This window comes from Aptenodytes patagonicus, chromosome 3, assembly GCF_965638725.1.
Source record: "Aptenodytes patagonicus chromosome 3, bAptPat1.pri.cur, whole genome shotgun sequence".
NCBI classification, from domain to species: Eukaryota; Metazoa; Chordata; class Aves; order Sphenisciformes; family Spheniscidae; genus Aptenodytes; species Aptenodytes patagonicus.
Window position 1 is genome coordinate 84,908,146 of NC_134951.1, and position 13,310 is coordinate 84,921,455.

The 13,310-nt window shown below is 42.8% G+C and overlaps 1 protein-coding gene across 4 annotated transcripts in view; it reads right to left on the reverse strand.

The window, feature by feature from the left end:
• URB2 (URB2 ribosome biogenesis homolog) overlaps nt 1–13,310 on the reverse strand; it is a 21,370-nt gene continuing 8,060 nt past the window's right edge. For 2 of the 4 annotated variants that reach the window (XM_076334089.1, XM_076334088.1), the window contains exons 5-10: nt 11,459–11,619; nt 10,126–10,236; nt 8,965–9,207; nt 7,825–7,915; nt 6,037–6,176; nt 1–2,479 (exon numbers count right to left, since the gene is read on the reverse strand). In XM_076334089.1, the coding sequence (XP_076190204.1) occupies nt 2,282–2,479; nt 6,037–6,176; nt 7,825–7,915; nt 8,965–9,207; nt 10,126–10,236; nt 11,459–11,619 (944 nt within the window). In that variant the 3' untranslated portion in view covers nt 1–2,281. Of the gene's footprint in view, nt 2,480–4,490; nt 4,540–6,036; nt 6,177–6,979; nt 7,140–7,824; nt 7,916–8,964; nt 9,208–10,125; nt 10,237–11,458; nt 11,620–13,310 lie in introns of those variants that run through there. The other 2 variants (XM_076334090.1, XM_076334091.1) reach the window with 2 other exon arrangements.

A 13,310-nucleotide genomic window follows, 5' to 3' on the forward strand; every position in this document is an offset into this window, starting at 1 on the left:
TCCTTTTTATAGTAGGAGTTTATTTCCATCATCCCTGTCCACGTCAGTTACACATTTTCATTTCCAAGCCAAGAAGTTCAAATTGGTAAAATATTGAAGGTTAATATTAATGAAATAAACCTGATATCAACTCAAGTAGTTTACCTCCTTTAAAGCTATGAGTAAGATGTTATTTACTCTGTGGTCTACACTCAGAAGCTTTTGAGCTATGTGTGTGGCTTGCAGCCATATGGCTACATCAGGGGAGCCTTGACACTTACATGCCAGAGATGCTACCTCACTTCCTTCCTCCCCCGCTCCAAACCTAGCTCTTTTTCACTCTGTTCTTTCCAGATCCTCTCCCAGTACTCATAACCTTCCTTTGTTTTACTAGCATATTAACGGCCTTCACCCTGGAGCCCTCCTCCCTTTGGTGCCCATTTGGCTGCACCCAGCTCATACACATTTCCCTTCTGGGACCTACCAGGCGCTCCAGTGCCACACAGCCTGGTGGGGCAGCAGCAATTGCCCTTCCAAACACTGGTCCGTATCAGCTTTTCAGCTTTGAAATAAAACGCAGAAATGGCACGCTGGTGTACAGGATCCAGCTTGGATGGAGTTAACTTGCTTCACAGCAGCCCATATGGTGCTGTGCTTTGCATTTGTGGCTAGAACAGTGTTGATAACATAACACTGTTGTGGCTACTTCTGAACAGCACTTGCATAGTATCAAGGGTTTCCCTCCAAGCTTCTTGTTCAGGATGTGAGGAGGACCATCTCCAGTCCAAAGGATGAAGTTTAGCCAGCACGGGAGGCTCCACATGGCAAAGATGGAGGAGGTGAGCAGGCACCACTGTGAGTCGCAGAGGTAGCTGCCCCAGGGCCAGGGGCAGGCACCTGATGCCACATCCTAGTCATGTCCCAGCGGAGGTCTGTGATAGTGCCAGAAGTGCCCTGCCAGGGCCACAGCCAGCAGGGCAGTGCAGGAGCATAAAGGGCTTTATGTCAGACAGCGGCTGCCATGCCATGCCCCTGCCCTGAGGTCCAGCTCCACTGGCCTCGGCTCCTCCACAGCCCTGCTCACCTCCCTTGTCTGTGCCATGCGGAGTCTCCTGCCCCAGCCAAACTCCATCCTTTGGACCTTGCTACAAGGCAGATGGACCCAGTAAAGGTGGTAAGCCACATTCCAGTCTTCCTCTGCCCACCCCTTTCTATAGATTGAAGCAGATAATCATGTGAGAGTATCGAGTTCTTACTACTAGCTGCGTGCACATGTGAAGATCGTTTTACCACTTACGTAGAAGTTTGGATATTTAGTCTCTGTCATTTTCAAGAAAATAAACTTCTGTAGTTTAGCTAAAGAAAGGGAGCTATTTGATAAAGCTTCTTGCAGGCTCAAATGTGATTAATTTACCACAGCTTATTAAATTACCGTCAGCTGAGTTGCAGTAAGCCCAGGACTTGCACTTAACCTCGAGGGAATGCAAAGCAACAAGGCTCAGCTTAGACCAAAAAGGTCTCAGATAGGTCTTGGTACTTAGCATTTGTCACAAGCTAAAAATGTACACTGAGAGTGACCACAGCTCAGATGACTAAGTGTAATTGCTTAATGACAGTAAATCGACCGAGCTCTAAGTAGTCAGTCTTTTCGATTATCATGAGATCACAGGATAATTCAGTTGGGAAGGAAATTCAATAGGTCAAACCGGATTGCCCAGGACTGGACTCAAGAGCAAAACCAACCAACAAAAAGATACAAACTTTCAAAATTTTTACTGTATTTCCACAGTTTTGCACAGTAGTCTACCACACAGCTGTGTAACATTCACAAATTTCTTCAGTAACAAAATGTAAAATAACAGGGTACAAAAATAAGCACTTTAAGTGCTTTAATTCTACTTACCACGTAAGCGAGAGCAGGAGTTATAACCCTCACTGGCTTTTACACCAGACTATTGCTTCCACAGAAAAGCACCATGATGTGCCAAAGCCTGAAGCCTGACATCTGCTGCCAGACTGCAGCGAGCTCCCCAGGGCTCCCAGCGAGTTCACCGGGGCCAGCACAGGTGCAGCAGTTCTGCCATTTGTGGCACACAGCAGGACCAGACCTAACGGCACATCCTCCCTTCCCCTTCCCCTTTTCCCCATTATGTAGGCTGGCTGTACAGAGATAGATGCAATCCATGTTTAGAGGACCCTCTTCAGAATTGATCTTACTAGTCATCCCAAACCAAACAGCAGCTGAGGATTTTCTGAGCGCTGCAAGATCAACTCATAACTGTGCAGCACCAGGCAGGATTCATCACGCAGTATACTTTTCCTCCCCTTGTTTTTTTGCTTTGTGGTAGTGGTTGTAATCATTATACAGATCCTTAAAGACCTCCCTTACACCTGCTGGTAGCGATGCATTTAAGAACTTGATGTCCCGTTCAATGCAAAGGTCAAGGATGTGATATATCCCTTCTGTGAGATGTTTCTTCACAGCCGGGTGCAAAGTCACCTACAAGAAGAACAAAACTGCATTAAACTTGGAAGACAAAAAGGCAAGAAAACACCCTTTCCACAGTCAGTATATATTAAATGCTGACAACATGTTATCCAGTGCACCAGACCATCTGGAACAGCCCATTAGATAAAAGCCAAGATTTTGACTTGTGCAATATTTTCCTGATTTTTGCAAACATGTTTTGCAGAACAAGCATGCCCCTTGCAATAAAATGCACAAGAGTGCTACTATACACATTGCTGCGGAGGCAAAGACACTGATCATCCTGGAATCATATGAAAACTCCTCAGCAGAAAAACTGTAATTTAAAAAAACTAAAATACTGGCCCTGGATTACACATTTCAGTAGATTCTGTATGTCTCATATTAGCTGTATGCCACTAAGTCTCAGTTTCAAATGAGCACTGCCTTTAGGCTATTCTATCATTTACATTGGGTAGTCAATCAATTTTAACTTATCCCTTAACAACTTGATATTTATCTAACAATTTGTATCTGAGGACTTCAACGTAAAAGCCTTAATAAAAGAAGCCTTCAAAAAGCTCAGGAGATGTGCACTTCCTTGATCTGTTTTAACATCGGGAATCAGGTACCTTGCCTGAAGTCATGCAGAAAGTTGAAGGACTACGACGAATGACTCAGGACTCCATGCCCTGCTCCTGCCATTATAACCCCTGCTCAACCCCACAACCAGCAGAACCACCACTACTACCAGGAACATCAGTGCTGACTCTGGAGTCCTCTGGTGCTCCAAGCGAACTGGAATTTGTCCTGTGCTCACAATCACTTGCTAAAGACCTCACTGCCTGAGGCGGCGCTGGCCTCTGGCACAATCACATTATTTTTGCCGCAGAACCATGTCTTATCTTTGCTGAATCCCAAAATTAGCTTTACGCCTCCAGACTTAAGCCTCTACACTCCAGGCTGAATGAAAATTACATAAAAAGTGTCATTAAAATTCAGACTTTTTTCTTCCTGAGGCAACTAATAAACTTTCCACTAATGAAGTGCACTCCTAATCACTGTGACAGGCTCCTGCTCTCTTTCTGCCCTAAATGTCAAACAGCTAATATATTTTATTAGACCTACTAACATAGCTGGGAAAAACATAGAGCAGGCATTAAGGCACATAAGCCTTTCTTTGGATCTGTGACCCTCATGAGTTTGCACGTCCAAAAGTTTGTCATTTTTCCCCTCTATGTCAGTTGATCTGTTGGCTGGTTTATAACATGTTATTTCTCCCTACACCATGCACTAAAGTAACAGAACAGCTGAGCATCACAACTCCCAGTGAATGCGCTGGGCTGGCCTCTCGCTTCCTAGGGCAGAGAAATGACCGCAGAGAACGAGGACAGGAAAACCCCCAGCTATTGACAAGATGGACCAGATGTCCCACTTGGGATAAGCAGATATGTCAGAGCTGCAGTTAATGGAACCGCATCCCTTCCATCACAAATTAATCTGGACCCATGCGTTATTTGGGCCATTCTTGCTTTGCAGTGCAGTTTCCCATAAACACCCTCCAATAACACTATGGGAAGCAGAACCAAAGATTTAAACAGTTGCCATTAGTGGCTGGCAGTTAATTATGCTTACGAGTGTTTTATGGTCTATATAGTTAGCACAACCCATTTGTCAAGCATTACAGAGCTCCTGATGTGAGACATTAAACGTGTGAAGAGGTATTTCACTATTGCTGAATTAAGCAACAGCTCATAGACAACAAGGGAAAAGCACTGCCAACAGCATGACAGAGGCTATAGATGCCACGCGCTCCAGCACGGAATCTTTCTAGATTAACACAAAATAATTCACAAGGATATTTTATTTCCTGGTATAAAGAGGAAGTACTGAGGGAACTGTTACAAAGCTACTTTAGGAGTAAGTGACTGTTTAGGCCAGTAGCTTTCATCAGTTTTAGTTTGCAGACCCTTAAAAGGGTTCCAGTAAGTGTGCAGATGCCCATATGAAGACTTAAATCTACCAACATGTTTTTCTCAGTTACCTTTGACGGACCCCCAGGGTCTTCAGATCACAGGCAGAAAGCCACTGATCTGGACTCAGAAGAGAAGAATGGTTAAAGTTTTTCTCTCCATCTGCAGAGCAACATGAAAGATGTGTACGTGCCCCCTTAAGACAGGCATGCTGAGGCCTCCCCTTCCTCCGAGATCCATCAATTCTCACCAGTCTAATGAGCAAATAAATCATCACCTACTTGTCATCCATCTATTCTGTCAGACAGAAAACACCCCTTTGTTACAGCATCTGGTGGCTCACTACACCACTTCCCCTTTCCACGCCCAAAGGTTCCATGCATACGTTACTGATCTGTGGTTTCAGCTATCATCCATCACTTTCCATTTCCCAGTGAAAAGTATTGCGCAAAACTTTCCTAGAAGTCTCACGAGACTTTGTACACTGCTAATACTGAGTAAGTGTCCGTTTAACTTGGAAAGGTCATTTGACAATCGAAGTCAGACTTTCTGAGTAAAGGCTCTACATTCAGCGATGAACAGATTTCAGAGTTCAGAGATAAAGCAGAAGTAGTCTTAACAGTAATTTGTCCCTAGTATTTGCTGAACTACTATGTTTACTATGTAAACAATAACCAACTTACCGGGAAGACTAAATAACGTGGCTAAAAACTGACATATCCCATTGTTTTGCTCCCAAACCTTGGAAAAAAGCTGGGCAATCAAGAAGGCAGCTGAGTTTAAGCTATGTAACAACCTTCATGGTTAGTTACATTGGTTACACCGTAATCCTTCAGAAACATAGGACCTGTTGGGATATTTTTGTGGTAAGAGCCTAAAATCAAAGACTAAAATTCCTTTTTGTACTTCAGCTCACGCCCAGGCCAGAGCCACAAATAATCAATTTGCAGCTACTTGCAACACAAGCAGCATTCAAACCCTGGTGAAATCTAAATGCATTAGGCTGAACAGAATGACAATTTGAACTTAGGTCTGGATGTGAAAAGCTACTGACCTGGCTCTGGCATTCGTAATAGTAGGAGTAGTTGTTTTCAGCAAGGATGGGAATATCATCTTTGGTATGGAAGGAAAATTACTGAAAAGCTAACAATTCTCTGGCTTGGTAACATTTTCTCCATTCCCTTAATCATTTAGACCAGATTAAAAGACATTTTCCGGGAGAATTTTTCTCCGTTACTTTGCTAGACGGGGCACTAACTGCTATCAATCCTGGACAACTGAGACTAGCTGGGAGAAGAACCTAACTACCACATGAAGCAAAAAGAACACCCAACGTGACAGAAAAGCAAAGCAGTTCTGTAAATAGGCATTGCATTGTTTTGCCTTGAAAAAAACACACAGCCCACAACTTTAGAAAGTTTTCAGGAGCTGGGTAAGAAAGATTCTCAGGAGGTCTTGCTCAAAATAACAGTCTGCATCAAACCTGTATCCCCATGAGGCACAGCAACTTTCATAACTTCACAGATTTTACAAAACTTAGCACAGCTGCCTTTGGAACAGGAACTCCAAAGCCAGCACAATACCACGGTACTTTCAAGATGAATGAGAACATGTTACCTTCTGCAATTCAGTCACATACTGAGCCACAATGAAAGCAGAAAACACAGTAAAGTCCTCCATTTCTGCAGCGAGATGAGTATACATTCGTTCCACCAAGTGTGCACACTTCAGTATAACTTCAAACTCATCTGTGTTGCCTAAAACAGAAAGTCAGTTGCAGTCTGGCATTTAAGGCTTAAAACCACTTGGAAAAAAACAAAGAATCACCCAGCCTTCTATATGATTCTTGAACTACACGAAGCCAACACCAGCTTGCCCATTTTATCTTCTTTTCTTATCAAGCCACAGCTGAGAGGCCCCCCACACCTCCACAACACACCATGCATCTCTTCCAATGGTTATTTTCTAAGAGCACACTGATTGCCACTCCACGTGCACTGCAAGGCAAAAAGTATTTGTTATATATGCTGAAGTGCTAAAAGCAGCAGCTATAGTCCCTTCCATGATTCAGTCCCATCTAGCACTGTGGAGGAGAGAACAAGGAGACTGGAAAATTATATTCTCTACCTACAGAAAATCAGAAGACATCTCTTAGAGACAGCATAATAAGAAAGCTTTCTGATGAGATTTATTATGCGGAATACAGCAGCAGAAGCCACAGCACTGGAGATACTTAAAGTGAGACTGCAGAGATCACATGAGAATCTACCCTTTCAGTAGGCAGTGAATGAAGAGAACTAACACAAACAAGGGAGAAGGGAAATATAGAAATTATTTTCATGTGATCTGTTATGAAAATAAAATAATCCTGCAAAGATAAACAGCATGTTTTTAAACTTTAGGATGCCATGTACCCATAAGTTTCCTGTGACCCTTACCTTACGTAAACATATTAGAGAAGCTAGCAAATTCTCACAGTTTGGCACCAGTTTAACATACCTTTTCCTCTATCATTGAGCCTTTGTTAGTATATTCCTCCACAATGCATACATACACTTACATTTGCCTGCACTTATGGGCAACATATCAGCTGAGATAAATCTGAACATGGAATAAGCTGCAGGACATCAGTGGAAAGCTGGGATACAAGCAGTTGCAGGCCATGAAGTCAACTTGTCTCAAAAAGTCGTCACCACTATTAGAGACAGGGTATTTGTGTCCTGACCAGCATAAAGCACAGGAGGATTACCTTAGTCGCTGCGAACATCTTCGACTTGGCTACTTTGACAATGCAAATTCTTTAACAACTTCCAGTAATACGTCTTTTTTTTTTTTTCTTCTTCCTTTTGAGATATTTATACTAATTCCAAATCCTTGACCATACAGATGTATCATCTAATCCCAACTGATGCTTCAGATATGTGTAATGTTCTGGCTTTATGCTTAGCACAGAATGGTGACAATTCAGGTCTGTAGTAAACATAGTTCCAGTCTCAAAAAGCTCCATTTAGTAGGATCTATTTGGGGCTATAACTCAGAGAGTTCACAGCCATCGTGCTTTCAGGCACAGAGATTGATAGGAAGAGTAGAAATTGGGCACAGCAAGCCTTATCGGTTCCTGTATACTTGCCAGCCAGTCAGTGAAGAATACCTTATTCACCTAAAGCAGGGCTGTCTGGATGCAGCTCCACAGGAGCCCCAGTTATCTTCATAAGCCCACGATACTACAAAGCTCATCCTCAATTTTACATGAAGGACAGATAGGGCTAATGGTTTCAATGCCGCAGCTAGGTTTTGAGGACTTTGCTTCTGGTGTCAGACTGCCCTGTTCCGCATCTCCTCTTCTAGAACATATAAAATTACAGTGTGTGTATATATAGTGCAAAAGTGGAAGAGATATGGTACCTCTGTCTCCTTTCTGACGTCCTTCATGCATGACAGAAACCACCAGACGATGGAAACTGTTCAGAAAAGATGGTGCTGCTTTCAACAGCACCTGCAAAGACATGAAATAAAAACATCTGAGATTATGTAGTAAAGGGAGTGGAGAGGGTAGAGGTGCACCACCCCACAGTCTGAGGGAAATCAATTCCTGTGAAGGAAACTATATAGCTTATACAGCTGTCAGGAGCAGAGACTATCTTTTCATTCTGCATCCATACAGTACCTAGCACATGAGAATCCTGGAGCAGGACTGCAGTCCTCACCATATGCAAACACAAATAACAAGTAAGCACCATATTAGTTACTCCATCTCTCCAAAGCAGCATTTGATTTAGTAACCTAATGTCTAGGGGATTTGTTCTTGCTGGTAGAGACCTGTGTAGCCAGACAGATTCACAGAACGCAGGGTCCAGTAACACTACAGATCACTGTGTGGAAACAGCCTGGATAGGCAGCTTTCTACCACAGGGTTTTTGTAAGAGCATTTTAGCAGTGCGCACTGCCTTGCTTTTAGAATTTGCCATTTCCCCATCTTTAACTTTCTTCACTCTCAGTTCTAATACAAATGCATGAGACCCCTTTCCTGTTTTCTTCCACCTCTGCCTACATATTCCATGTAGGAGCATCTCCAACCCTGTGCAAGTCCTGGCACGTCTTCACTTTCCCGTGCCAGAAGGCTGACAAGAACACCAGGATGGTACAATGTTGGAAGGTCACCAACTTCTAACATGTCTAAGCCCTGTTTTCAAAGGACTGCAGAATCTTGATCTCCAGTGAGAATGAGGTCCTAGAGCCTGAGTCATTTGTGCTTCTAGAAATCAATCATAAAAAAGGGAAAGTTTTATTCTAATCTAGCATCAGATGTTGATAAGCAATCTGCTGCCAAAGACCAACAATGCAGGCATAAAACAAAGCAGGAGAACAACTGAAATGATGTGATTTTGAGATTCCCAGCCTTTTAAATGACAAGCGGTACAAAGCACTTTCATACTATCAGGACAAATTATTTCAAAACCACTATTAAAAAAAAAATTCTCATCACTGGCCTCTGTGTTGGTTATTTCTACCTTTTTCCCTCCTCCCACCCCCTCACAGATATACCTTTGGATGGCACTGCACAATAGAGAAGAGCACTTCGTGGACTCCCAGGAAAACACCGCGATAGTCTTCTGTCTTCAGGTGATCCAGAGGGACTGTTAGGAGAATGCTGAATGCCAATGCCACATGGTGTGGATTCAAGAGAACCCCTTCTCCTTGCCTTAGCAGAGCTGCTACAGCCTCTAGAATAGGTACAACTATGGTGGAAACCAGTGACTGGTCCTGACAGGCCTCTTTGGTTTGCATCTACAAGACAGGAAACAGGTAAGGAAGAGTGCATTAGCCAGCTATCACTACCATTTGCACACCAGAGAACCATAACGCTCTGACTTGAGTCAATGGAATGGTGCAAGCTGGACTGGCAGGGAGACTCCTGCACTTTAGCCATTTTCGTGCAAGGATGCATATGATGCATTTCAAGCAAGCACTGCTGTGAGTGTGGAACTGTAACCACTCCCCAGTCCCCTGACAAACCAGCACCTCTTTGGACCTCCTCACATGAATGCATTGATGCAGTTCTCTCCTTTACAAGCATGCACACCTACCAAAAAAGGGCAGAAATTGCATGCTCACGATTCCCAGGCATTGTAGGGCCAACCTCTGACAAATTCTGGTGTAGAGACACCATCACCATGAGAGAAGAAAAACCTACATCACTAGGTTCGTATGCTGTACAAATGAACGACAGGAAACCTGGGTTTGGTTACTTTTGGTTAAAAAGTAATGGTTCCCATTCATAATTCAGTGAATTTATATTATTATTTTTTTAATATGAGCACGTTTTTGTTTTGCTGCTGTTGGCTTCTACTGCGACACGTGGCTGACAGTCACCTTGTCCTTTGGACAGGAGGAAGGACAGGAGACTCGGACTCTTTTCTCTGCAGCCTAACAAGTTTCTCCTAAGCTCCAGATTGCATGGTGCAGTCCCAGAAACTTACTGATAATAAGAAATGGAAGACCTACACACTGCGCTCGCAGGAGGAGATTTACTCGAGGAAGGAGAGAAAGGGTCTAGACAAAAAGTAGAAGTGAGTCTGGTACGGATTTGTCTAGTATCCACAACTTTTTTGTTCCTGTATGCCTCTGTGCATGTTAGATGTAACCACTACAGATTGCAACAAATAAAAGGGATAGGTAATGAAGTTACAATAAAGAGATACTTACAGCTAAAGCTGTGATTATCTGTGGGCTGGCAAACCAGAAAGCCTTCTCTTTGTCTCCACTTAATGGGCAGCTGAGCAACAATTTGGTTAGCGTAACAGCTGACAATACTTCCTGCAGAAAGCAGATTGATGATCAGTCCCGGGTACAAGATGCACTGGCTCCTTTGAAGTACAGAAGAGCTCTTCCAAGGACAGTGGCAGTTTTGAGCATTACCAGAGCCTTGACACATGAAAGTCCTCCCACCAACAGATCCCTTTGGAAACTGTGAAGTAAGCAGCAGCTCAACAAAATTCAATACGCTGAGCAGCACTGGCCCAGATGTACTGCATGCTACGTTTATTTTAGAATCAACTTACTGTACAAAAAGGCTTACGTGATTTTTAAGAAAGCAAAGCCTTCTCCTTCAACTGCCACTAGATAACAGAGGGAAGCAGGGGTAATATAGTACTCTATACGCTCAGAATGCTGCATTTGGCAGCAGGGGTTTTTTTACTTGCTGGCTGTTACGACAGACTGATAAAAGAAACATATTACAAGCTATACTCAGGTAGCAGGAATTATATGCATAGTTTAGGAATTCCAGATACACTTTCAAAAAGACATATCAAGAATTGGTGCAGCACGTCCATGTCTATTTCTGACAAATAAGACAAAGCCAGATAAACCCCCAAGTTTAATCCAAGTTTCATTCTCAAGTCACTGAGCTTTCTGTGGAGGGTACAGCTGGCTGTTTTGCCAGAAGTGTTCCATATGTCACCACTGCTGCTTCAGCTGCTCTGGAGAAAGGCATAGTATTTAAAAAGCTACTGAGTGGTATCTGGTTATTACAGAGTAATGTAAAAGTCTTTATAGAGACAAATACCAAAAGCACAGGTGCAGTTTGGGTTTTACTTAAAAATGCCAGCATTTCTAAAAGTGCCTTTAACCCTGTTAAGAAGAGCCACAGGCAAACAGTGGTTAAACTCACTGACTGCTAGTATCTGTTGTGCAAGAGCTCTGATTGGCAAGTAGAAAAAAAATCTCAGCATGGCCTGTAACATCACAGCTGTGTGATTTCTGTTGACAATACATGGAATTAAGACTGCTGAGTCCTAAAACGGGACAGAAAGTTTTTCCAGTAGGTTTCCATGATCTTTCCACCTCTCTCAATTTATATCCAGAACTTAGCACAGTCACCAAGCCCTTAACCGTGTAAATTAATTTGACCTGACCACTGAACATAAAGCAGGAAGAGGAAAAAAATATTTATCAGATGTCATTCAGTCAACAAAATCTTTTCAAGATACAGAAAAATGAAGAAAGAAGTTGACAACAAACTAAGCTCATGCCTTACTTTAGCCTTCTGTTGCCAAACATTTCTCATTTCAAGTCCCTGCAGCACCAGCCTCATTATGGTATAAAACTCCTCGGCAGAGCAGTTTCCCAGCAGCTGGACAAGCACCTCTGTCAGCTCCATCTCTATACTTTGGATCACCTGGGTTGTGACTGCAGGACCTGCATATTCAAGAGATACAAGCATGTCTTAATCAATTCCCAGGACAGGGACTTCCACAGGTAAGAACAGGGCGAATCGGACCTTAAAACTGCTCTGTGGGTACCTTTTTAACACTCAAACGCATAGAGGGCCCCACGCTTTCCCCTTGCCTCCCTCCCCACTAGTGCAATGAATTGCTGCTCTCAAGTATTTCCTACCCTAGGGTTCACAGAGCAGACATCATACCAATAAAAAGCCTTCAGTAGTATGGAAATACTACAACAAAGCGTGTGCACAAGCCAAGGGAGTAGGCTAAACAAGCCACAGGGCTTTACTACAAATGCTGGCCAGAGAGCCATCACAAGTCAAAAAAGCATTAAGCTGACAAAGTTTAGGTCTCTGCTGATCGTAAGTCACACTCCCCACTTACTCGACTATTACTACGCAGACAGTCCGGAACTAGCTTATATCTTAATTGATTCTGAAGACTTGTTTTTCAGTTCCACAATGCTGAAAGTCATCTTCAACACGAATCCATGTTTCATCTTACTGAATACTTTACTTATTCATCAGAAATTCTCACAGCTTTTTACAGTGATTAATTATGTCTCCAGGCTAAAGCACTAGCAATCTTAGACTAGTAAAGTGAGGCACAGGATGAGAGAGAGAAAAGTCAGCAGAAAAATTACAGCAATTGACAGCACCTCATGGTCCCTAGTTCTAGTGTCAAATCCCTGCTCTCAGTGCCCTTACGGAACCCCACAACACTGAAATGCAAGCCAGGGAAGAGACAGACTAAGCCTGTATCTATGTGTAAGTTCTAGCTCAAACCTAACTGCGCAAATTCAAGATCACATTTTCCATGGAGAGCTGTGCTCTGTTCTTAACTACCTAATGCCAATACAAACATTGAGATCATGACTGTAGTACACTTGAGCAGTAGCCTTCAAAGTGGCGCGCGCACCCCAAGGTGTGCACAAGACAATCTGTTGGGGTGCGGGAATTATAAATAAAGTATCTTTAATAAATAAAATAAAATGTAAAAAGTGTTTATTTCATCTTTATCTCATGTTTTAAAACTTTTTTTTGTGTATGCTTTGTAATGTATGTAGTATGCTAATAGAGTAGCACATTCATATAATTTATAAATAAACATATATTGAAGCTGCATGCTCAATTTTTCTTTTTTTACTGATAGGCATGCACAATCAAAAATGTTTGGAGACCACTGCACTAGAGCATGTTAGTAGTAAGTTCGACAAATTGCAACTGTTCGGAGAAGTCAAAGAGAACAGTTATGTCTATGCTGCCTTTAGTTCATCTCGCTTTCTGAATGAGACAATATAAAGTAGCTATTAGGTCACACAGCTGGCAAGAGAGGTTTTTCATGTCATTTCTAGCCCTGGCTCTTTATCTGATGGGGATAAAGGGACCGATCTGCCGATCTCCCACAGACTATCAGAATTACGGGTGTTCAGCTTCCTTAACAGTTAGGTGATTTCCATTGTTTTATAACCTTGCCTATCAGATCCAAAAATAGATGAGTATTTTACTGTAAGGTCCTCCGAGATCCTCAGATAAGACATATCAGATCTGACCTGGTGCACATCAGCTGCTTCAGTGGTGCCTACTATACCAACTACATGAGTAGAAGGACACTGCACCTTCAGCCCTGCATCCAGAAGTATTACCACGTTCCGGTTACTGTCAA